The sequence below is a fragment of the Cetorhinus maximus genome, chromosome 2 (assembly GCF_964194155.1).
Source record: "Cetorhinus maximus chromosome 2, sCetMax3.hap1.1, whole genome shotgun sequence".
In the NCBI taxonomy this organism is placed as follows: Eukaryota; Metazoa; Chordata; class Chondrichthyes; order Lamniformes; family Cetorhinidae; genus Cetorhinus; species Cetorhinus maximus.
In genome coordinates, this window is record NC_135880.1 from 89,268,620 (window position 1) to 89,294,134 (window position 25,515).

At 43.7% G+C, this 25,515-nt stretch overlaps 1 protein-coding gene across 3 annotated transcripts in view; it reads right to left on the minus strand.

Annotated features, from left to right (window-relative positions):
• The window catches only part of cep120 (centrosomal protein 120), a 293,666-nt gene that overhangs the window by 31,981 nt on the left and 236,170 nt on the right, over nt 1–25,515 (minus strand). For all 3 annotated transcript variants that reach the window (XM_078566851.1, XM_078566858.1, XM_078566843.1), the window contains 5 exons: nt 22,941–23,037; nt 17,105–17,266; nt 16,632–16,721; nt 10,986–11,078; nt 4,016–4,177 (listed from right to left, as the gene is read on the minus strand). In XM_078566851.1, the coding sequence (XP_078422977.1) occupies nt 4,016–4,177; nt 10,986–11,078; nt 16,632–16,721; nt 17,105–17,266; nt 22,941–23,037 (604 nt within the window). The remainder of the gene's footprint in view (nt 1–4,015; nt 4,178–10,985; nt 11,079–16,631; nt 16,722–17,104; nt 17,267–22,940; nt 23,038–25,515) is intronic.

The following is a 25,515-nucleotide window of genomic DNA, read 5'->3' on the forward strand; positions in this document are numbered from 1 at the left end:
TCTGACAGGCTTTGGAGGGTCAGGAGGTAAGTTACTTGCAGCAGAATTCCCAGCCTCTTACCTGCCCTTGTAGCCACATTGTTTATGTGGCTGGTCCAGTTCAGTTTCTGGTCAATGATAGCCTCCAAGATGTTGCTACTGGGGGATTCAGCAATGGTAATGCCTTTGAGTATCAAGAGGTGGTTAGACTCTCTTGTTGGAGATGGTCATTGCCTGGCACTTATTCAGCACGGATGTTAATTGCCACCTATTAGCCCAAGCATGAATGTTGTCCAGGTCTTGCTGCATATGGACACGACTGCTTCAGTTTCTGAGAAGTTGTGAGTGGTACTGAAGATTATGTAATCATCAGCAAACATCTGCACTTCTGACTTAATGATGCAGGGAGATCATTGATGAAGCAACTGAAGATGGTTGGGCCTAGGGCACTACCCTGAGGAACTCCTGAAACAACGTCCAAGGGCTGAGATGATCGACCTCCAACAACCACATCCATCTTCCTTTGTGCTAGGTATGATTCCAACGATGGAAAGTTCATCCCCTGATTCCCATTGACTTCAATTTTGCTGGGGCTCCTTCATGCCACACTCCGTTAAATGCTACCCTGACCCTTGAGAGGGCAGTCCCTCCCACCTCACCTCTTGAGTCCATGTTTGGACCAAGGCTGTATGCGGTCAGGAGCTGAATGGGCATGGCAAAACCCAAACTGAGCATCAGTGAGCAGATTATTGCTGTGTTAGTGCCACTTGATAGTGCTGTTGATGACACTTTCCATCACTTTGCTGATAATTGAGAGTAGACTCAAGGGGTGGTAATTGGCCAAGTTGGATTTGTCCTGTTTTTTTGTGGACAGAACATACCTGGGGAATTTTCCTCATTGTCATGTAGATGCCAGTGTTGTAGCTGTACTGGAATAGCTTGGCTTGAGGTGCAGCTGGTTCTGGAGCACAAGTCTTCTGTACCACTGCCGGAATGTTGTCATAGCCCATAGACTTTGCAGCATCCAGTCTCTTCAGCTGTTTCTTGATGTCACATGGAGCGAATCAAATTGGCTGAAGATTGGCATCTGAGATGCTGGGGAGCTCCAGAGGAGACCAAATGGATCATCCACCTTGGCTAAAGATGACTGCAAATGCTTCAGCTTGTATTTTGCACTGATGTGCTGGGCTCCACCATCATTGAAGATGGGGATATTTATCCAGCCTCCTCCTCCAGTTAGTTGTTTAATTGTCCATAGCCATTCACGGCTGCATGTAGCAGGACTGTAGAACTTAAGTCTGATCCACTGGTTGTGGGATCACTTAGCTCTATCGCTTAGGGTTTTCCCAGTCTATCAGCTATATCCTTCAGGACTCAGTCAGCAGTGGTGCTACTGAGCTACTCTTGGTGATGGATATTGAAGTCCCCCACCCAGAGTACATTCTGTGCCCTTATCACACTGAGTGTTTCTTCCAATTGGTGTTCAACATGGAGGAGTGCTGACTCTTCAATTAAGGGAGGATGGCAGGTGGTAATCAGCCGAAGGTTTCCTTGCCCAAGTTTGATTTGATGCCATGAGGCGGCATGGGTCCAGAGTCAATGTTCAGGACTCCAAGGGCAAATCTTCCCAACTGTATCCCAATGTGCCGCCACCTCTCGTGTGTCTGTCATGCCAATGGGACAGGACATATCCAGGAATGGCATGGCGGTGTCTGGGACATTGTCTGTAAGGTATGATTCAGTGAGTATTACTATGTCAGGCTGTGCTCGAATTTTCTGTGAGACAGCTCTCCCAATTTTGGCACACGTTTCATCATGCTAGTAAGGAGGACATTGCAAGGTCTACATGGCTGGGTGTGCCATTGTCATTTCCAGTGCCTAGGTCGATGCTGGGTGGTCCATCTGACTTCATTCCTTTTTGACTTTCTAGTGGTTTAATACAACTGAATGGCTTGCTAGGCCATTTCAGAGTGCATTTAAGAATCAACATTTTCCTGTAGGTCACATGGAGGCCAGGCCAGGTAAGGGCAGCAAATTTCCTTTCCAAAAGGACATTAATGAACCAGATGGTACTGTGGCAAGTAACATTCACGCTATACAGTGCCAGGCAATGACCATCTCCAACAAGGGAGAATATATCCATCTCCTCTTCACATTCAATGGCATTACCATCACTGAATCCCCCACTATCAACATCCTGGGGGTTATCATTGTCCAGAAATTGAACTGGACCAGCCATATAAATACTGTGGCTACAAGAGCAGGTCAGAGGCTGGGATTGATGTGGTGAGTAACTCACCTCCTGACTCCCCAAAGTCTGTCCACCATCTGCAAGGCACAAGTCAGGAGTGTGATGGAATACCCTCCACTTGCCTGGATGAGTGCAGCTCCAACAACACTCAGAACCCAACACTATCCAGGACATAGTCGTCTGCTTGACTGGCACCCTATCCATCACCTTAAGCATTCACTCCCTCCACCACTGACGTACAGTGACAGCAGTATGTACCATCAACAAGATTCACTGCAGCAACTCACCAAGGCTCCTTCATCAGTACCTTCCAAACCCGCAACCTCTACCACCTAGAAGAACAAGGGCTGCAGATGCATGGGAACACCACCGTCTGCAACTTCCCCTCCAAGCCACACACCATCCTGACTTGGAACCATATTGCCGTTCCTTCACTGTCACTGGGTCAAAATCCTGGAACTCCCTTCCTAACAGCATTGTGGGTGTACCTACACCACATGGGCTGCAGCAGTTCAAGAAGGCAGCTCACCACCACCTTCTGAGAGGCAATTTTTCTCTATTCATTCACGGGATGTGGGATTCGCTGGCTGGGCCAGCATTTATTCCCCACCCCTAGGTGCCCTTGAGAAGGCGGTAGTGAGCTCCCTCCTTGAACCACTGCAGTCCATGTGGTCATGCACAATGCTGTCAGGAAGGGGGTTCCAGGATTTTGACCCAGTGACAGTGAAGGAATGGCGATATATTTCCAAGTCAGGATGGTGAGTGAATTGGAGGGGAACTTCCAGGTGGTGGTGATCCCATCTATCTGCTGCCCTTGTCCTTCCAGATGATAGTGGTCGTGGGTTTGGAAGGTGCTATCTAAGGAGCCTGGGGAATTAGGGATGGGCAGAAAATGCTGACCCAGCCAGTGACACCCATATGCTCTGAAAGAACTAAAAAAGAGCTCTTGGATCAGGATGGAGTCTGTACAGTGCTCTAAGAACTTCAGATGAAGATGAAGAGAATTTTCATCCGACACTCGGACATCAAAACATCTTTGCTCTTGTAATTGTGACATGAGATCTTAAATTTCCACCTGAGCAGGCACACAGAGCCTCAGGCAAAATCTGAAAGCTGGCACCATGACAATTTCATACTGCTTCAGTACTGCAATGAACTAGGAGCCTAAGTTGTGTGTTCAAATCATGAAATGGGAGTTGAATCCATGACCTTCTAACTGTCAACAGTGCTACCTCTAAGCCAAGATGATATGGAGCTTCCAGAACATTGTTATATTTGATGAAAGTTGCTAATGTCCACATTGGGTAAAAACTGACTAAAGTCAGATTCTGGCATAAAAATAATCTCAATATTTTTGAATGCATCTATAAGCCTACAATCTGGGGGGAATGTTGAATGCCCTCTCGTATACTAAACTTTAATGCATCATTGAATAGGCATTGAAGATGGGAAAAGCCTAGGGAAGATCAGACATTAGGCATCTGACGCCACGTTGTTGACATCAAGCTGCAAGGCCAGCTGATATGCAACTGAAACCTTTCAGGGAGATCTGGATAAATGAAGACAAGAGTAATAGTGGATTCAGTTTAAAAGTGCAAAAGGCCAGAAAGAGTATTTATCTTGGTACAATTGCTAAAAGTAATACCTATAAATATGATAAACTCAAATTGTATGCTCAGTTGACAAGATGGACAAGCACAATAGAATAAGAATGAATCAATTACAAAGAACTACTATCGCCTTCAAAAAGTACTTTTGTCTTTGATTAGCAATCATTTTTCTTACCTGCTGCTGTAAGCGTAATTTATCTTGTTCCAACTGATTAAACTTTAACTTTTCCAATTCCACCTGACGGACAGAGTCTTCAGTACAGCGTCTTGTGGTCTCTTGCATTTCTCGCAAGCTCCGATCATGATCCTCTTGTAGCTCTTTCCTCAGCCTCTGGAGCTTTACACAGGTTAACTTCTTAAAATTTTTTGAAAACTCTCAGATAAATATAAGATGACAAACTGAATAATAAAAGATTTACGATACAGTAACTATTTTTGTTAATTAATTTACAGGATGTGCACACTACTGAAAGGCCAGCATTTATTGTCCATTTCAACTGTTCCTGAAAAGGTGGTGGTAAGTCACCTTCTTGAACTGCTGCAGTCCTTATAATCAAGGTACTTCCCACAGCGCTGTTAGGCACAGAGTGACAGAACTTTGACCCAGCGATGATGAAGGAAGTGCAATATATTTCCAAGTCAGCATGATACATGACTTGGAGGGGAACTTAAAAGTGTTGCTGTTCCCATCATGTGCCTGCTGCCCTCGTCCTTCTCAGAGATAGAAGTCAGGAGTTTGGGAGGTGCTGTTGAAGAGGCCATGACAAGTTGCTGCAATTCATGTTGCAGATAGTATACAGTCCAGCCATGATGTATCGGTGTTGAAGGAAGTAAAAGTTTAAGGTGGATGGGGTGCTGATCAAGTGGGCTGCTTTGTACTGGATGTTGTTGAGCTTGAGTATTGTTGCATCTGCACTAATTCAAGCAAGTAGTCAGCATTCCATCATAGTCCTGACTTGTGTTTTGTAGATGGTGGAAAGATTTTAAGTAACTTGCCACAGAATACCCTATCTGCTTTTGTACATATAGTATTTATGAGGCGAGGCCAGTTAAGTTTCTGGTCAAGTGATCCCTCAAATGTTGATAGTGGGGGATCTGACAACGGTAATGCTGTTCAACCTTAATGGCAGGTAGTTCGTATCTTGTAGGAGCTGGACATTGCCTGGCACTTCTGTGATCTAAATGTTGTTTGTCACATATCATCCCAAGCCTAAATGTTGCCCAGGTCTTGCTATATACACTGCTTCAGTATCCGAGGAGTCACAAATGGTGCTGAACATTGTACAATCATACATCCCCACTTATGACCTTATGATGGAGGGAAGGTCATTGATGAAGCAGTTGAAGATGGTTAGGCCAAGGGCACCACCTTGAGGAACTCCTGCAGTGATGTCCTGCAGCTGAGATGACTGACCCCCACCAGCCATAGCCATCTTCCTTTGTACGAGATGAGACTGCAGCCAGTGGAGAGTTTCCTCCTGATTCCCACTGACTTCAATTTTATTAGGGCTACTTGATGTCATGGACTGTCAGTCTCATGTCTGGAGTTCAGTTCCTTAGTCCATGTTTGGGCCAAGGCTGTAAAGCGCTCTGGAGCCAAGTGGTACTGTACATAAACTGAGCATCAGTGAGGTTATTGGTGAGTTGGTGCTGCCTGACATCACAGTCAATGATCCCTTCGATCACTTTGAAGATTGAGAGTAGGTTGATGAGTGGCAATTGGCTGGACTGGATTTGTCCTGCATTTTGTGGGCAGCATAGGCCTGGGCAATTTTCCACTTATTCATGCATCACTCTGCTGGTTCGGTAAACTGGCTCCACAAACCACAAAGGGATTCAACCTACAATCCCCGATTCTAAATGTTGTAAATTTATTGGTTTCTATTCTCTTCTTCCCAAACAAAACAATGTCATGTAGGAGAAATGGCTTTAGAATTGCTCTAAATGGGCCCACAGAATGGAATAGTAGTTAAACTGAACGATGGGCGAGTAAAGAACTAATGCTAATTAAACCACAAAGGTTCAATCAAACAAAACATTCCTGGTTAGTTTGTGATTTTCTTGCCTGATTTATTCAATAATTATGAAGTAAAGATTAATTAATTCACTCAGTAGCTTTTGTGTATGCTGACGGGAGTTTGGGAGTATAAATGCAACAACTTGCATTTATAAAGTGTCTTTACCCAAGTAAAGCATCACCTTAAAAATCTGACATGGAGTCATGTAAGAGGGTGTTACTACTGGGACCAAAAGCTTGGTCAAAGAGGTTGGTTTTAAGGACAGTCTTAAAGAAGGAGGGAGAGGGAGGTTTAGGGAAGGAATTCCACATCTCAAGACCTGCGTAACTGAAGGCAAAGCTGTCAACGGTGAAGCAATGAAATTGGGATATGCAAAAGGTCAGAATTAGAGGCTTACAGAGAAGCTGGGGGTTGCAGGGCTGAAGGAGTTTAGGGATAGGGAGGCCATGCAGGGGTTTACCAACAAGGATGGAAATTTTAAAATCAAGCCATTTAGCTGAGTCGGATTTTCTCACTACATTCGTCAATGAAGGTTCATTTTGAATGTAGTATTGCAAAAGTCTAGGCGTGTATTATAAATGGTGATGAGGCAAATTCAACTCTTCATTCATGAGAATTGGAGTCCATATTATATCTGGGTGTCTATTATATTTTGAAAATTACCGTAATCTGAATTGGTTATTATGAGACAGTTCACCAAGACAATTTTGGGCATCAGTATCTCTTAGGCATAGATTTGATGGTAAATCCCAGACTGGTTCTTGCCAAGGTCAAAGTCTGGCAGTCTGAGATTAAGCCAATCTGTTCGCAGCCTTGGTATCACATGTGATCCTGAGATGAGCTTCCAACCTCACATTCATCTCGAAGAGCTCCTTTTCAACCTGCATACATTGCTCAACTTCACTCCCATCTCAGTGCATGCTGTTGAAATCCTCATCCATGCCTTTATGACCTCTAGACTTGACTATTCTAATGCACTCCTGGCTGGACTCCCACATTCTACTCTGCTGCCCGTGTCTTAACTCATAGTAAGTCCCGTTTCCCTAGCACTCCATGTTTGCTGACCTATACTGGCTCCAGGTCAAGCCACGCCTTGATTTTAAAATTCTCATCCTTGTTGTCAAATCCCTCCACAGCCTTGCCCCTCCCTATCTTCTCCAACCCCATAATCCTCCAAAATATCTGCACTCTTAATTCTGGCCTGTTGTGCATTCCCATCCATCATTTAAATCATAATGCAGGAACTTGTATGTTCAGTGATGTGAATATCCAATTCTACGTTTTATTTATTTTACGTTTTGGGTGAATTAAACAGGAAATTACAGGTGCATATAACAAGGATGCTACAGTAATCATGGGTGACTTAAATCTACATATAGACTACATATAGGGCTAACCAAATTAGCAATAATACTGTGGTGAATGAATTCCTGGAGTGAGTACGCGATGGTTTTGTTGGACCAGTACATCGAGGAACTAACTATGGAATAGACTATCCTAGATTTGGTATTGTGCAATGAGAAGGGTTAATTAATAATCTTGTTCTGCGTGGTCCTTTAGCGTTCAGTGACCATAACACGGTAGAATTCTTCATTAGGATGGAAATTGAAGTAGTCAGATCCAAAACTAGGGTCCTAAATCTAAACAAAGGAAACTACAAAGGTATGAGGCACGAGTTGGCTAAGATAGATTGGGGAACTTCATTAAAAGGCATGTTGGTGGATAGGCAATGGCTAATATTTAAGGAACAGGTGTACGCATTGCAACAGTTATACGTTCCTTTCTGGCGCAAAAACACAAGAGGAAAAGCAGTGCAACCATGGCTAACAAAAGAAATTAAGGAGAGTATTAGATCTAAAGAGGAGTCATATAAAGTTGCTAGAAAAAGTAGCAAGCCTGAAGATTGGAAGTAGTTTAGAATTCAGCAAAGGAGGACCAAGAGATTGATAGGAGGGGAGAATGAGAGTAAACTTGCAAGGAGCATAAAAGCAGACTGTAAAAGCTTCTGTGAGTATATAAAAAGAAAAAGATTAGTGAAGACAAATGTAGGTCCCTTACAGTCCAAAACAGGAGAATTTATAATAGAGAACGAAGAAACGGCAGAGCAACTAAACAACTACTTTAGTTCTGTCTTCATGAAGAAAGACACAATTAACTTCCCAGAAATGCGAGGGAACCAAGTGTCTAGTGCAAGAAGGAATTGAAGGAAATTAGTATTGGTAAAAAAAATAGTGCTGGAGAAATTAATGGGACTGAAAGCCAATAAATTCCAAGGGCCTGATAATCTACATCCCAGGGTACTGAGGAGGTGGCCATGGAAATAGTGTACGCGTTGGTTGTCATCTTCCAAAATTCTGTAGATTCTGGAACAGTCCCAGGAGATTGGAGGGTGCCAAACATAACCCCCACTATTCAAAAAAGGAGGGATGGCGAAAACAGTGAATTGCAGTCCGGTTGGCTAACATCAGTAGTCGGGAAAATGCTCGAGTCTATTATAAAGGGTGTGATAACAGGACGCTTAGAAAATATCAATGTGATTAGACAAAGTCAACATGGGCTTATGAAAGGGAAATCATGTTTGACAAACCCACTGGAGTTTTTTGAGGACGTAACTAGCAGAAAAGATAAGAGAGAACCAGTGAATGTGGTGTATTTGGATTTTCAGAAAGCTTTTGATAAAGTCCCATATAAGAGGTTAGTCTACAAAATTAAAGCACATTGGATTGGGGGTAATACATTGGCATGGATTGAGAATTGGTTAGCAGATAGGAAAGACAGGATAGGAATAAATGGATCTTTTTCAGAGTGGCAGGTGGCAACTAGTGGGGAACCGCAGGGATCAGTGCTTGGGCCCCAACTATTCACAATATATATCAATGATTTGGATGATGGGAACCAAATGTAATATTTCCAAGTTAGCTGACAACATGAAACTTGGTGGGAATGTGAGTGGTAAGGAGGATGTTAAGAGGCTACAAGGTGACTTAGACAAGTTGAGTGAGTGGGCAAATACATGGCAGATGCAGTATAATGTGGATACAGGTGAAGTTATTCGCTTTGGTGTGAAAAACAGAATGGCAGAGTATTATTTAAATGGTGATAGATTGGGAAATGTTGATGTACAAAAGGACCTGGTGTCCTTGAACACCAATCACTGAAAGCAAGCATGTAGGTGCAGCAAGCAGTTAAGAAGGCAAAAGGTATGTTGGCCTTCATTGCGAGAGGACTTCAGTACAGGAAGTACAGGAGCAAGGATGTCTTACTGCAGATGTACTTGGTGTGACGGCACTTGGAGTTGTGCGTGCAGTTTTGGTCTCCATACCTAAGAAAGGATATACTTGCCATAGAGGGAGTGCAGCGAAGGAACACCAGACTGAATCCTGGGATAGCAAGGTTGTCGTAGGAGGTGAGAGTGGGTCGACTAGGCCTGTATTCACTGGAGTTTAGAAGGATGAGAGGGGATCTCAATGAAATGTATAAAATCCTAACAGGGCTAGACAGACTGGATGCAGGAATGACATTTCCCCTGGTCTAGAACAAGGGGTCGCAGTCTCAGGGGTAGGCTACTTAGGACTAAGCTGAGGAAAAACGTCGTCACTCAGAGGATGGTGAACCTGTGGAATTCTCTACCACAGAAGGCTGTGGAGGCCAAGTCACTGAATATATTTAAGAAGGAAATAGATGGATTTCTAGACTCTAAAGGCACCAAGGGGTTTAGAGAGAGCGCGAGAGTATGGCATTGAGATAAAAGATCAGCCGTGATCATATTGAATGGCGGAAAAGGCTCGAAGGGCCAAATGATCTACTCGTACTCCTATTTTCTATGAATAAAATTAAACTGTGATAAACTTTGCACAATGCACTTGTGTGCAAAACTAGCTTGCCACACCTCAAAAATTCATTTACTACTAGTATACAGGATTGACTCACAAACACATAACCATACCTAGTGATTTACTAAATAACTGTAGCATGAGAATGTGAAAAGTAAAGCAATCTTATTCTAAATAATCTTTAATTATAGCACAGACCTGCTCAACTTAATTCGGATTTGCTTTTAACTATAAGAGATGTTAAACTGAAATTTTGTTTGCTATTCGAGGAGACACAAAATATCCTAAGCAAAATTTGAAGAGGAGGGGAGTTCCCAGTATCCCGTCTGGCCTACATTTATGCCGAAATCAACTACACCAAAAACATTAACAGGTCATTATTTCATTGCAGATTTGGGCAACTTGCTGTGGCAAATTGACTTCCACTTCTGCCTAAATAACAATGACTGACTTTAAAAATAATTCATTGGCTGTGAAGCATTTTGGAACATTGAGAACATGAAAGGCATTATATAAATTTGGTAATGTGACACCACTATCGTTAAGCCTTCATCATCAACATCTTCTCACCACTGACCAAGAGTTTGATTGGATCAACCAATGCAAGGAGTTCAAAGGCTGAGACAAGTGATTGACCTCCTCACCCATGAAAGCCACCACCAGCTAACAGGCTCAAGCCAAGGATGTGATGGAACACTCAACTGTCTGTATGGCCCAGGTGTAACAACTCAGGAAGTTCAATATCACCCAGAATAGAGCAGCTCATTTGATGTGCTCCATCACTAAACTCAGTAATTATCTCTTTCATCATCAGTACACTGTGGCTGCAATATATTCTATCTGCAGCATGTGTAGCAACACCTCACCAAGCTCACTTCACCAACATCTCCTAATCCCATGCCCTTACCTACGGAGAAGGGAAAAATCACACGATCGTAGGAATCTCAAAGACCTTCTGTGAGTCATGCACTATCCTGACTTGGGCACAGAAGCTATTTCTTCACTGTTGCGTCAGTATCCTGGAATTCGCTACCCAACACCAGCAAGGACTACAGTGATTCAAAAAGGCCCACCACCACCACCTACAGGAGAACAGGGAATGTACAATAACAGCTATCTTGACAGCAGTGCCTAATTGCCAAGGACAAAAGCTTTCTTTCAATTCTTTTGAAGCACCAAATTTACATTGCATCTAAAGTAAAAAGGTCATCCAATGTTCAGCCAGAAAGGTTTCAACTAAAACGAAGGTTAAATTTTTTTGCACCTCCAGTATTATAAAAAAAAACACAATTACCTCTGTTTCACCATTAGCAAGTTGCCGCTCTCTTTTTTCCAAATCTGCCAATGTTTTTTGTAGTCGTTCCTCAAGCACAGCATATTCAAGCACCTGTCATCAATGACAAAAAAATGCAAAAACATGAAGTTTCTTTCCAGTATAGTATATGCAATTTACAAAATACGCTAATGAAATCTTGTCAGGCATATCTGGACAAGTGGTTCTCCATCTTTGAATCCCCTCCTGAAAAAATGATAAAAGCCTCATTTTACCTTTTTTTTTATGAAAGCAATATACTTTATCATAATCCAAACAAAACAAAGGTGAGTGAGTGTGTTGAGATCTGTTACAAAGGGACAGGCTTGATCTTAATACTTCTTCGTATTTTTAGCTTTCTCATCAGTAGGACTTGTAGCCTGTTTACCACCTTTTGCTACAAGGCGTTTGAATTACAATAATTATGTACTTATGCCATCTCCCTGTAATGCTGGATAGAAATTTCAGGTGTCTAGAATATTTTAAAAAGGTCCATTATACTTTCTAAGCATCTGATAAAGGTCAGCAAGGTCAATTTAAAAATAATTAAAGTGTAAGTGCACCCTGTCGAGGATTTCAATAAATTTATAACGTACTGGCCAAAGCTGAGCTCTGGACTCACATGAAACTCCACATCTCTGTCTATAATTAATAATGATCTCTGCTCAGGTCAACACCAGCATAAACATAAATATTGTAAGCATGTCTTAAATGTTGCCCAGCCTTAAGTGCTTTTCCAAAGTATTTTGTTTTAAATTTCAGACTTTGAACATTTGCAGTTTTCATTTCTACTTTACTCACGCAAGCCAAGATAACTAGTTAAAATGATTGTTATTGCAGGTCATATAACTAATCAAATAGAGACAAAATGGAAGGCAGCTTTGCTTCAACTGACCAAACAGCAATATTAAATAGGTTTAAGCTGCTTAGCAGATTATGAAGCCAGAGAGATAAACAATGGACACCACAGAGTTGAATTAAATTAAAATGTATTATTCCAAGTATTTTGCTGCTTAAAGTTAAAAGCATCAGTCTTCTTTTAATGACACTACTGTGCCTTCCCTTAGTCAGATTCTTCCGAATAGCAGCCAGAGTTTCTTCTGCATTGGAAATCATGGAAGCACAGCTCAGCTGAGTGTGGAGGAAAATTGGATTCTTTGATTTAGTTGCAAAGCACCTGGTCAATCCAACATTAGTATCACTGCATTGAAATGCAAAATTTGCCTCACATTGATATGAGATAATGACAGCAACATGTGCAAACTAGTACTCATGTACAACACTAGGCTCCAACTGCTCACTGAAACTTTTTCCAGTTAAAACGTTCAGGGATTGACGAAATTGAACTCCTATGTCCCTGGTCCTGCACGTTATTAGTGTCTTTTCCATGAGGTTAGACTCCCATTTCTGACTTATTCCCCAAAATGTACATCCTCACACTTCCTGACATTAGACTGCAGCTGCTATTTGTTTGTTCATTTCCCAAAACTGCGCATCTCTTCCTGGTTTTTTATTATTGGTGAAATCTTTTTTCTGTTGTCAACAAATTTCAAAGACTATGGGCGGAATTGTCCACTCCAGTTTGCAGCGGGCATCATAGCGGACGGGAATGGAAATTATCGAGGGATTGCAAAAATCAGTTTCATGTCATCGTAAAACCAGTTTGCAATCATCCGCTCCACCCGTCAATGGCGGGTTGCGTTTCTTGCCGCCGCACATCAGGAACCTAATTTCAATACTTAAGCATCTCATTATAAGCACATCAGACCAATGCGTTTCACAACTGTACATAAGCAGCATGCATCTGATGAACTGCACTTCACTTGCGATTTCGAGGTTTGTTTACCTACCTTGTTTCAGGCAGCATCTTGTTTTCGGTCATTAGCGCCAGGCTTCACAGACAGCACCACATTGCTTTTAGGGGGGCTCACGGGCAGGTCTCTACCTGCCAGGCCAGCCATAAGGTGGGGGTGGCTTTTCAATGGCTGCAGGGCTAGGGCTTGCTTGGGGAAGGGGGAGAAGTGGCCTCAGGCAAGGGAAGAGTCTGCTGGGCAAGGGCTGTACTGGGGAAGTGGGGTATACCAGGGGACGTGTAGGTGCACATGTTGACCTGTGCAAGTGACCTCAAGATGGTGAGAGCTGAGGAGGCAGATTGAGATGTGAGGGTGTGTATGAGAGAATAAGTGGTGATGCTCCTTGAGCTGGCAGTGAGCGAGATGCCAGTAGATGTGTGATAGCCTTGTGAGTGTGAGTTTAGAGTGATGAAATGGTTGCCTTAGCTGGCGGCACAGATGAGATCATTCATTCTCTTTCTGCACTGGATGGCCAACCTCTTCTGTGGAGCATTGGCATTGGCCACCACTGCCACCACCTCCCAAGCCAGAGTGGTGAGATTGCTTTACCTCCTGTGGCCAGAGCAGGGGTGGAGGACGTCATGGAGGGCCTCCGAAAGGCATTCCAGCGACAAGTCACTGAACTCTGCTAAGCTTTCAGGGTCATGTCTTCACTGTAGTCCTGGGCTGCAAGCACTGAGAACTGTGTACGGGGCTGCAGTTTAGATATGGTACCCGAAGTCAGGAAACAGTGAGGTAACAGTGTAGAGAGTGATTCAGAGGACACCCACCAGTGAGGCAGCCTGTTTCCTGTGGCTGCATAATTAATGAGGCGGGAAGTGGGCAATACGGCGCGAAAACCTGCCATGGCGGCACACGGGTAAAACGTCGTTTCTCACGCCCACTACCGCACTTAGTGCAATTCTGGGACGATTCCACCTGATGTTTCCTTTATGCAAGTCCAAATTAATTAAATACACCAACCACTAAAGCAGGCACCTGTCCCTGCGATATACTACTTCTAACTCGTCTTGTGCGTACATCATTTCCTCTAATTTCATCATTATCATCAACAGCATCAATGTTATTTATATAGCACCTTTAACATAGTAAAACATCCCAAGGCACTTCACAGGGGCACTGTACTCTGTCACATAAGGAGATATTAGGGTAGATGAACAAAAGTTTACTCAAAAAGAAAGTTTTTAAGGAGTATCTTAAAGGAGGAAAGAGAAGTAGAGGCACAGAGAGGCTTAGGGAAGGAATTCCAGACCTTAGTGCTTTGGTAGCTGAAGGTACAGCCACCTATGGTAGAGTGATAAAAATCAGGGATGCTTATGAGGCCTGAATTGGAGGAGCACAGATATTTGAGGACTGTAGGGCTGAAGGAGGTAACAGTGAGGGAGAGGGAAGATGTTGGAAGGATATGAAAACAAGGATAAGAATTTTAAAATTGAGATGTTATTTAACCAGGAGCAATGGAGTAAGGGTCGTGATTGAATGGGACCTTGCGCAACTTATGGCATTGGCAGCAGAGTTCTGGATGAGCTGAAGCTTAGAGGGTGGGATGAGAGGCCGAACAGGAGCGTATTGGAATAGTCAAGCCTAGAGGTAATAAAGGCTCAGATGAGATTTTAAACAGCAGATGCACCAAATGTGGAGTCAGCCAATGCTAGGGAGGTGGAAATAGGTGGTCTTAATGATTGTAAGGATATGTGGTGAGAAGCTCATCCTGAGTTTAAATACAACACCAAGGTTGCAAACAGTCTGGCTCAGCTTCAGACAGTAGTGAGGGAGAAGGATGGAGCTGGTGTCTAGGGAACGGAGTTTTTTGGCAGAGACCAAAGACAATGACTTTAGTGATATTCCCAATATTTTGCTGAAGGGTATTTCTGTACATCCAGTATTAGATGATGGACAAGCAGTCTTATGATTTAGAAAAGGTGGAGGGATCAAGGGAAATGATGCAGAGGTGGAGCTGGGTGTCAGTGGCATACATGTGGGAACTGATTGTGTCTTCAAACTGCGTCGCCAGGGGCAGAATGCAGATGAAAAGTGGAAGGAGTCAAGGATAAATTTTGGGGGACACCAGAGGTAACAGGGCCAAAGCAGGAACAGAAGTTGTTGCAGCTGATTCTCTGGATACAACTGGATAGATAAGAATGGAACTAGGGGAGTGTAGTCTCACCCAATGGATGACAATAAAGAGGCACAGGAGAAATATGGGTGATCTACCACGTCAAAGGCTGCAGATAGGTCAAGAATGATGAGGAGGGATCGTTTACCACTAGCAAAGCCACATAGGAAGTAATTTGTGAATTTGATAAGAAACCTGATTTGAGGGATCCAAACATGGAGTTCTGGGAAAGATTGGCACAGATTTGGGAAATGATAATAGTTCAAAGACATGAGAGGAAAGGGAGATTGGAGATGGGTTTGTAGTTTGCAGGGACTGAGGGGTCAAAGATAGTTTTTTTTGAGGAGAGGGGTAATGAAGGCAGATTGGCAAGTAACGCTCAATCTATGTGGCAACCCACTCTCTCTACCACATGGTCTCTGCCAAAAAATTCCGTTCCCTAGACACCAACAACATCCTTCTCCCTCACTACTGTCTGAAGCTGAGCCAGACTGTTTGCAACCTTGGTGGTGTATTTAAACCCAAGATGAGCTTCTCACCACATATCCTTACAGTCATTTTCTCTACAGTAGACTGCTCATTGAAAATGGTCCATGCACACTAGGTTTATCCCCTTTATCCAAGTAATCACTTCTTCAAAAAATCTATCAATTTTGTCAACCACAATTTGCCTTCAATAAATCTGTGCTGGCAGTTCTTGGTGAACCACTCCATTTTTAAATGCTCACTAAATTTATCTTGAATCATGGATTCTGAGAGTTTGTCCACAACTAACGTTCGAACAACTTAATCTATAAATACCAGGCTTATTCTTTATTCCCTTCTTGAACAAAGGTGCTACATTTCCTACTCTTCAGTTCCATTGCGCAATTGGCATGTTAAAGAATGGTGGAAAATTATGGCTAGAGCATGCTATGTCTTCCCTGGTTTATTTAAACAGCATACAATCAGAATCTCGCTGGAGTTGTTTTCTTTGGAGAAACAATTCTGTTTCGACAGTTATCTCTACCAATTGTTCCATATTCTTCTCAAGACCTACATTCTCACTTCCAAGATGCCATAATTTATAAACAACGATGTAAATATTTAACATCTGCACCACTTATTCATCCTGGACAATTTGCCCCTTCCTTCAACCCTGAACTACCATATAAAAAACTGAAAGGATGAGATAAATTAGGTAATGTTTTTTTGTGGTGCGAGTTGAAGAGGGAATATTGGTCAGGGCACTGACAGACTTCTCTCCTCTTTTTCAAATAGAGTCATGGTATAAAGTAGACAGAGAGGTCTTGTTTCACATCTTTTTCCATCATGTAGTGTAGAAGAAATGTGGTCAGGAGATTGAGAACAGTTTTAAGGTTTGGGACGATTGAATGAATGAAAAGGAAGGTGGGTAAAAAAAGGTTATAAAGCTTTCCTTAAACTCCCAACCCCAAGGAATCTTTGTAATAGTCATTTGCCACTGAGCTGACAATTGAAGCACTGTGTAAGATGTAGTATACTTGAATTATATGAGACACAGAGAGTAAAAATGCACTATGCTATTTAAATTATGCTCACTGCAGGGAAAGCAGTTATTGACCAAGGAACCAGCCTTAAGTTCTTGAAAACACTTACAGCTACTTGGCATTATACAATTTCTCTCTCCTTCCCCCTCACCTTTTTCTTCACAAGTGCTTCCCTTTCTCTGTCTCTCTTCTTCCACTCCTCAGCAAGGGCCTGCATGTGAGCCAGCTCTTTTTGCTTCAACTATTGGCAAGAAACAAATAACACATTGGCCATTCACACACAAACCACAATGAAATATGCATTCACATGCAACACAAGATTTATTCAAACAATTAATTCAGGAGGTTTGCTTTGGAGCCTGCTGAGAGAGAAAGAAAATAAAAAGAAAAATGGAGAAATGCTTAACTCTCCTAGAGTTACATAATATTTAAGTTATAACTAAAAATATACAAAGCTCAAGTATATTGAAGTTGCTTTCAATGCTGTACTATTAGGTAGGCTCCAATTATGTCAATGATCCAAATATGCTTTTCCATACTATGTGCCAACAGATGTTATTTTAGCAACAGGTTACTCTTTAAATTTGTATTTGTCTTTTGTTGCTTGGGTAAAAAAGGGTGTACCTGGTCCTGGAACAAATCTTCTTGCACTTCTTTCCACATTTCCAGCTCTAATGCAGCTTTATATTCCATTGTCTCACGAGGCACAGGATCAGGGCCCGGCTCTGAAGCCTGAACAGGCTTAGCTGAAAGATCAGGCTGTTGTTGCTGTCCAATATTTGAATTCTAAAGTAAAAACAGATATTTACCATTTATGAATTTATTTAATAAAAACAAAAAACTGCGGATGCTGGAAATCCAAAACAAAAACAGAAACAGAAATACCTGGAAAAACTCAGCAGGTCTGGCAGCATTGGCGGAGAAGAGCTCTTCTCCGCTGATGCTGCCAGACCTGCTGAGTTTTTCCAGGTATTTCTGTTTCTGTTTTTGTTATGAATTTATTTACATTTGTACTCTAAGCAAATGCTGGTGAACGTAGAAGCAGTAGGCCAGTCAGCCCATTCAGCCTGTTCAACCATTCAATTAGGGCAAGGGTCTGCAATCTGCAGCTCCAGAGCTGCATGTGGCTCTTAACACCTATTTGCAACTCCCAATACTTCCCAGTTGGATCCATTTAAGCTGAAAAAAAAAACCTAAAAAAGTCAAGAAAAATAAGAGTCGTGTTTTTGATGCGGGGATAAATGGCTAATCATTGTGTTGTACTTTAAGGTTTCAGTTGATTATTTTAACTGAAAAACATCATTGTGCTCCAAATAAACCTGTTCAAGTGGTATAGCTACACCATGATTTTAGATAATCCCTTTGATTCGAAGAACAGGTTTTACAATTATCATTATTGTTTCTAATATAACGGAGATGATAAATTATTTTGAATGAGCTTAATTAGCAAAAAAACTATTGATCTGAGTGTTGAAAGATCCAATTGTCACAGCCTGTTGAGGAAGAGCAGTCCAGATTTCTGTTACACTTTCTACAAAAGAAAGTGCTTTCTGATTTCCCTCCTAAATGGCCAAGCTCTAATCTTAAGATTAGGCCCATGATTTCCTGATGCCCAATCAGCTAAAAGTTTTAAAAACAGAAAGTGCTGAAGAATTCAGCAGGTATAGCAGCACCTGTGAAGAGAGAAACAGAGTTAACATTTCAAATCCAATATAATAATTCTTCAGAACTTCACTTTAGTTCTGAAAAAGAGTCACATTGGACTCAAAACATTAACTCTGTTTCTCTCTTCACAGTTGCTGCCAGACCTGCTGAGCTCTTCCAGCATTTATTTTTATTTCAGACCTTCAGCATCCACAGTATTTTGCTTTTATTTCAGCAGTTAAGAGTTTTGCTGTATCTAGCCTATCAAATCTTGGAACATTTTAAACCTCGATCAGACCATTCATCAGTCTTTGAAATTCAAGGGAATACCAGCCTAGTCTATGTAGCCTGACCTCATAATTTAACCCTCTAAGCCCTGATATCATTCTGCAAAATCTCTGCTGCATCCTCTCCAGAGTCAAAATATCCATCATGAGCTGTTGTGCCAAAACATGACTATAGTACTCCAGATAGGGCCTGACCAAGGTGCTATACAATTGAGGTTAGAGGGGAGGCGATGGCGTAGTGATATTGTCGCTGGACTGGTAATCCAGAGACCCAGGGTAATGCTCTCGGGACCTGAGTTTGAATCCGGCCACAGCAGGTGTTGGAAATTGAATTCAATAAAAATCTGGAATTAAAAGCCTAATGATGACCATGACCATTGTCGATTGTTCTAAGAACCCATCTGGTTCACTAATGTCCTTAGGAAAGGAAATCTGTCGTCCTTACCTGGTCTGGCCTACATGTGACTGCAGACCCACTGCAATTGTCAGTGGTTCACTCTTAAATGCCCTAGCAAGGCACTCAGTTGTATCAAACTGCTACAAAGTCTCAAAAAATGAAACTGTACGGACCACCCAGCATCAACCTAGGCACCGGAAACGACAACTTCAGCCCTGTCGGCCCTACAAAGTCCTCCTTACTAAAATCTGGGGGCTAGTGTCAAAATTGGGAGAGCTGTCTCCATAGACTAGTCAAGCAAGCCTGACATAATCATCCTCAAAGAATCATATCTTACTGATAATGTCCCAGACACCACCATCACCATCCCTCAATATGTCCTGTCCCACCGGCAGGACAGACCCGGCAGTGGTGGTGGCACAGTAGTATACAGTCATGACAGAGTTGCCCTGGGAGACTTCAACATCGACTACGGACCAAATGAAGTCTCATGGCATCAGGTCAAACGTGGGCGAGGTGCTGATTACCATGTACTGCCCTCTCTCAGCTGATGAATTAGTACTCCTCTGTGTTGAGCACCACTTGGAGGAAGCACTGAGGCTGCCAAGGGTGCCGAATGTACTCTGGGTGGGGGACTTCAATGTCCATTACCAAGAGTGGCTTGGTAGCACCACTACTGACCGAGCTGGCCAAGTCCTAAATGACATAGCTGCTAGACTGGGTCTGTGGCAGGTAGTGAGGGAACCAACAAGAGGGAAAAACATACTTGGCCTCATCCTCACCAACCTGCCTGCCACAGATGCATCTGTCCATGACAGTATCGGTAGGAGTGACCACCATAAGTCATTGTGCAGACAGAATCCCACATTCACATTGAGGATACCCTCCATCATGTTGTGTGGCACGACCACCGTGCTACATGGGAGAGATTTCGAACAGATCTAGCAACTGAAGACTGGGCATCCATGAGCGCTGTGGATCATCAGCAACAGCAGAATTGTACTCGAACACAATCTGTAACCTCATTTCCTGGCATACCCCCCACTCTACCGTTACCATCAAGCCAGGGGATCAACCCTGGTTCAATGAATGGCACAGGAGGGCATGCCAGGAGCAGAAGCAACATCAGGCATACCTAAAAATGAGGTGTCAACCTGGTGAAGCTACAACACAGGATTACTTGCGTGCTAAACAGCATAAGCAGCAAGTGACAGACAGAGCTAAGCGATCCCACAACCAACGGACCAGATCTAAGCTCTGCAGTCGTGCCACATCCAGTCGTGAAAGGTGGTGTACAATTAAACAACACACTGGAGGAGGAGGCTCCACAAATATCCCCGTGCTCAATGATGGGGGAGCCCAACAAATCAGTGCAAAAGGTAACGCTGATGCATTTGGTACAATCTTCAGCCACAAGTGCCATGTGGATGATCCATCTGGGCCTCCTCTGGAGGTCTCCCGCATCACAGATGCCAGTCTTCAGCCAATTTAATTCACTCTACATGATATCAAGAAATGGCTGAAGGCACTGGGTAGTGCAAAGGCCTGACAATATTCCAGCAATAGTATTGAAGACTTGTACTCCAGAACCCTGAGCCAAGTTGTTCCAGTACAGCTACAGCACTGGTATCTACCCGGCTATGTGGAAAATTGCCCAGGTATGTCCTGTGCACAAAAATCAGGACGCATAGAAACTCGGCCAATTACCAACCTATCAGTGTACTCTTGATCATCAGTAAAGTAATGGAAGGGGTCAACAACTGGCACTTGCTTTGCAATCACCTGCTCACTGATGCCCAGTTTAGGTTTCACCAGTGCCACTCAGCTCCTGACCTCATTACAGCCTTGGTTCAAACATGGACAAAAGAACTGAAGTCCCGAGGTGAGGTGAGAGTGTCTGCCCTTGACATCAAGGCCGCATTTGAGCAAGTGTGGCATCAAGGAGCCCTATCAAAACTGGAATCAATGAAAATCAGGGGGAAAACTCTCCACTAGTTGGAGTCATACCTAGCACAAAGGAAGATGGTTGTGGTTGTTGGAGGTCAGTCATCTCAGCTCCAGGACTTCACTGCAGGAGTTCGTCAGGGTAGTGTCCTCGGCCCAACCATCTTCAGCTGCATCGTCAATGACCTTCCTTCCATCATAAGGTCAGAAGTGGGGATGTTTGCTGATGATCGCACGATGTTCAGCACCATTCGCGACTCCTCAGATACTGAAGTAGTCCATGTCCAAATGCGGCAAGAACTGGACAATATCCAGGTTTGGGCTGACAAGTGGCAAGTAATATTCGTGCCACACAAAAGTGTCAGGCAATGACCATCTCCAACAAGAGAGAATCTAACCATCGTCCCTTGACGTTCAGTGGCATTACCATTACCAAATTCCTCACTATCAACATCCTGGAGGTTACCATTGACCAGGAACTAAATACTGTGGCTACAAGAGCAGGTTAGGGGCTAGGAATCCTGTGACGAGTGACTCACCTCTTGACTCCCCAATGCCTGTCCACCATCTTCAAGGCACAAGTCAGAAGTGGGATGGAATACTCCCCACTTGCTTGGATGAGTGCAGCTCCAACAAAACTCAGGAAGCTTTACACCGTCCAGGACAAAGCAGCCCACTTGATTGGCACCACATTCACAAACATTCACTCCCTCCACCACCGACGCACAGTAGCAGCAGTGTGTACCATCTACAAGATGCACTGCAGGAGTTCACCAAGGCTCCTTAGACAGCACCTTCCAAACCCACGACCCCTACCATCTAGAAGGACAAGGGCAGCAGATAGATGGGAACACCACCACCTGCAAGTTCCCCTTCAAGTCGGTCACCATCCTGACTTGGAAATATATCGCCATGCCTTCACTGTCACTCGGTCAAACTCCTGGAACTCCCTCCCTAACAGCACTGTGGGTGTACCTACACCACATGGACTGTAGCGGTTCAAGAAGGCAGCTCACCACCACCTTCTCAAAGGCAACTAGAGATGGGCAATAAATGCTGGCCCAGCCAGCAAAGCCCACTTCCCATGAATGAATAAAATAAAATACAATTGAGGCATAACTTCCTTCCCTTTATAATCCAGCCCCTTTGAGATAAGGGTTAAAAATTCCATTAGCCTTTTTGATTTCTTTTTAAATTTGGTAGTTGGAGTCTACCTCACCCTGCCTATCTCCCAAAACTTTCCCTGCCTCCTCTTTTCAATACGTTTTGCAAAAAATCTAATATAGAACTACAAGAGTCTAATATTAGTTCAGTTTTCCATGTGCTTTACAGCAACAAAATAAGTATGGTAAGAGAAGCTTTGCTGATACAGTTAAAACTGACAATAGCTCCTAGTATGTTTGCCTTTAGGACCAAAGATGCTTTTGAAAAGCAATTAATTGACCATGATTTGGGACAGCTTGAGGACATGATAAAGCATAACATAAATATTAGTTTTTTTTTTCTCTAGTGAAAATGTGAGCGATGAGAATCAGCCTTTTTTAAATAAAAAAATCCAGTCCCATTTTGTAATTTGTGAAACTACCCAGCAGTTCAGATGGAACTGGCTGTTACAGGAAAGCAAGTCCACAAATGCTCAAATTTAGATTCTAGCTCATATTTGCATATATGAAGTAACGTTGCATGTATATGCATCATACTGCAGTAATGTGAAAGGGTTCTATAATGAGTTAGCTGCCATATTTGAGTCAGACATCTTTAGTGCACGACTTAGGCAATCCAGGTTGATTCCTTTAATAGCTTTCTTTCATTTACCTCCTTTCAAATGTCCTATCCCTCTTTATGTGTATGCAGCAATTTGCAACAGTTTAGAGAACAGATACTGAGAACTCCCAAGGCCTGACACTGCACCTCCTGCAAATTTCATGGATATTTTTAATGCAAGGTAGACACATAGACAGTGACCACATTGAATTTGTTTTGTGTAGCTTGCAGACATTAACAATGTCTAAGTAGTATTTTAGTTCAGACTTCAGTCAAACATTTTTACACTTTATGTGCTAAGTTGATCATATGCACACAGCAGTATTTAAGTAAATGCAGATCAAAACTTACAACACAACATTCATTTCTCAATCAGTATCACAAAATCCAAGCTTGAATTTATGCAAGGATACCATGTACTTACCTGAGACGAATCAGACACTGTGACATGTTGAGTTTTTACAAAATTATAATCCTCCAGAGTCATGGAATAGTACAGTTCAGCAATTTTGTTGTTTGGCCTGTTAAAATAGTGGAATAATTTTAAATGAGCAACCACCCTCATGAAATTAAATTTCAGGGTACACAAGTGTCAAATTCAAAAATGTTATAATTAATGAGATGGGGGCCGCTTAGCTCAGTTGACTAAGTGGCTAATGTGTGGATCAGATTAATGCCAACAGTACAGGGTTCAGTCCCCATTCTGGTTGAGGTAGACTCAGGGCTTGCCTCCTCACACTGAGTGTAGCAAAACATCATGGCATTTTGCCATGGTTAGCAAATAATTGCAAAGGACCGGCCTTCAGGCAGAGAACTTGAGCAGAAAAAAAGGAAAAAGCTAATTAATTACTAAAAGGATATTATAAATGGGGAACAAAATACTCCAAAATTGACCCTGTTTGCTTGCCAAAGTCTATTTTTATCACTTTGGTTTCCGTCTATTATTCCCAAAGTTTACACAAACGGCATCAACTCCTTCTTTATAATGTAATTAAACCTTTAATCCAGTGAAAATGTTACTAACACTCCTGTCACAATGAAACTCCTCTTTGTCAGCAGTATCCAGATTTTAACTATTATTTCTCTATTGTTTCCTTTCTCCTCGCTCTCCCAATAGTAGGCACAGAGGAATATTTTTCTATTTATTTCTCGGACAAGATGAATATGTAAAAAGCTTTTCCCAACTGCGATGAAAGTATAATAATTTTGATACGGCAGAATTTTCTGAGCCCGCTGGCGGCGTGAAGGCAGGTCGCGATCGTCCGCTCAGCCTGCCAACGGCGGGCCGTGTTTCCCACCATCAGTCGGCGGCAAACTAATTGTAATACATCAGCATATAATTAAATGGCCATCCTGCCAGGGTCTTGGAACCCGGATGTATTGTCCGTCCACATTGGCGGGGTGTCCAGGGGCAAGTGCTGGCCAGCCTCAGAGGCGACCGTTGTCATGGGGGGGTTGAGGGAGGTGTCAAGTGCTGCCCTGGCGCTGCATCCCGCGCACAGGCAATTGAGGTGGGGGGCAGGGTAAGTGAGGGAAGTGGCCACGCATTAAGGACACCTGTATAAACTGACCATGCCTCTGCAACTGAGACAGATCAGGCACAGCCACAGTGATGTGATTGGGGTCGGGCTCCTAGACTGCCCACCCATGCAAGCAACTCGAAGGCATCAAAGAGCCACCAAACGCTCCATACCTTACCCCACCGCGTCCCCGCCCGCCCGGCACAGACTTCAAGTCCACCACCACTTTATTGGACCACGGAGCAGTTGGGCTGCACATGTCGTATAATCGCTTCACCAATGCTGGCCATGTAGCAGTCACTAATAGATGCGCTCACAGTCCCTTGCAATCTCAGCATCCCGGTTTGGACCAGTGTCCCCCATGTTGCAGGTTGACAGGGCAGCCATGCAGCGCGCTCATCTCTGGCCATCCGAGGGGTGATCAGCACTCTGCGGGAAGCGTTAAGGGACGGTCACACAGGGCCAGGAAAGGTGCTAAGTACAGTCACGATAACCACGTCTCTCCCTCTCTCTCTTTCATGCTGCAGGAGGCCCACATCAGGATCATGGATCCTGGTGACCTAGCCTGATGGCCTACAGAGGCTATAGAAGATGGAGGAGAGAATGACTGAGGCACATGGCCGCGCAAAGGCAGGAGCAGCAACCTCATGAAGGGGCAGCAGGGGCTCTGGCACACGCTGTCCAGGAGCGACAGCGAGCTGTGGCTGGTCAGCACCAAGCAACATCCAGGGCCTATAGACGCCACCTGCCATTCCTGCAGATGAGTGAGAACCAGTGTCGCCGACGGCTGCGCATGTCTAGGGACCTGGTGACTCACATTTGCCACTTACTGCAGGACTTGGCGCCAAAGGGACATGGAGGGCATCCACTGCCAATGGCTGTGAAAGTGACCACAGCGCTCAATTTCTATGCCAGTGGCTCCTTTCAGGGCTCCACAGGTGACCTCTGTGGGATTTCACAATCCACCACCCACAAATGCATCCATGAGGTCACGGATGCCATCTTCTTCATGGCACACAACTTTGTGCATTTCACCCGGGACCGGGACAGCCAGGATGCAAGGGCCATTGGATTCGCCCTGATCTCAGGATTCCCATAGGTGCAGGGTGCAATTGACTGCACTCATGTGGCGCTCAGGTCTCCGTCGCTACACTCGGTGGACTTCATCAACTGTAAGGGCTTCTACTCACTGAACGTGCTGCTGCTATGCGACCATCAGAAATGCATCCTGCAGGTATGCGCACGGTTTCCAGGGAGTGTGCACAACACCGACATCCTCAGTTGCTCTCAGATCCCTGCAGTCTTCCAGGGTCCACAGAGGCTGCAGGGTTGGCTCCTTGGGGACAAGGGCCGCAGAGGCCATGGTTGATGACACCCGTGCGGTGGCCTCAGGCTGCAGCAGAGCGACGCTATAATGAGGCCCATGCAGCAGCTCACAACTTGATGGAGCAGAACATCCGGATGCTGAAGATGCGGTTC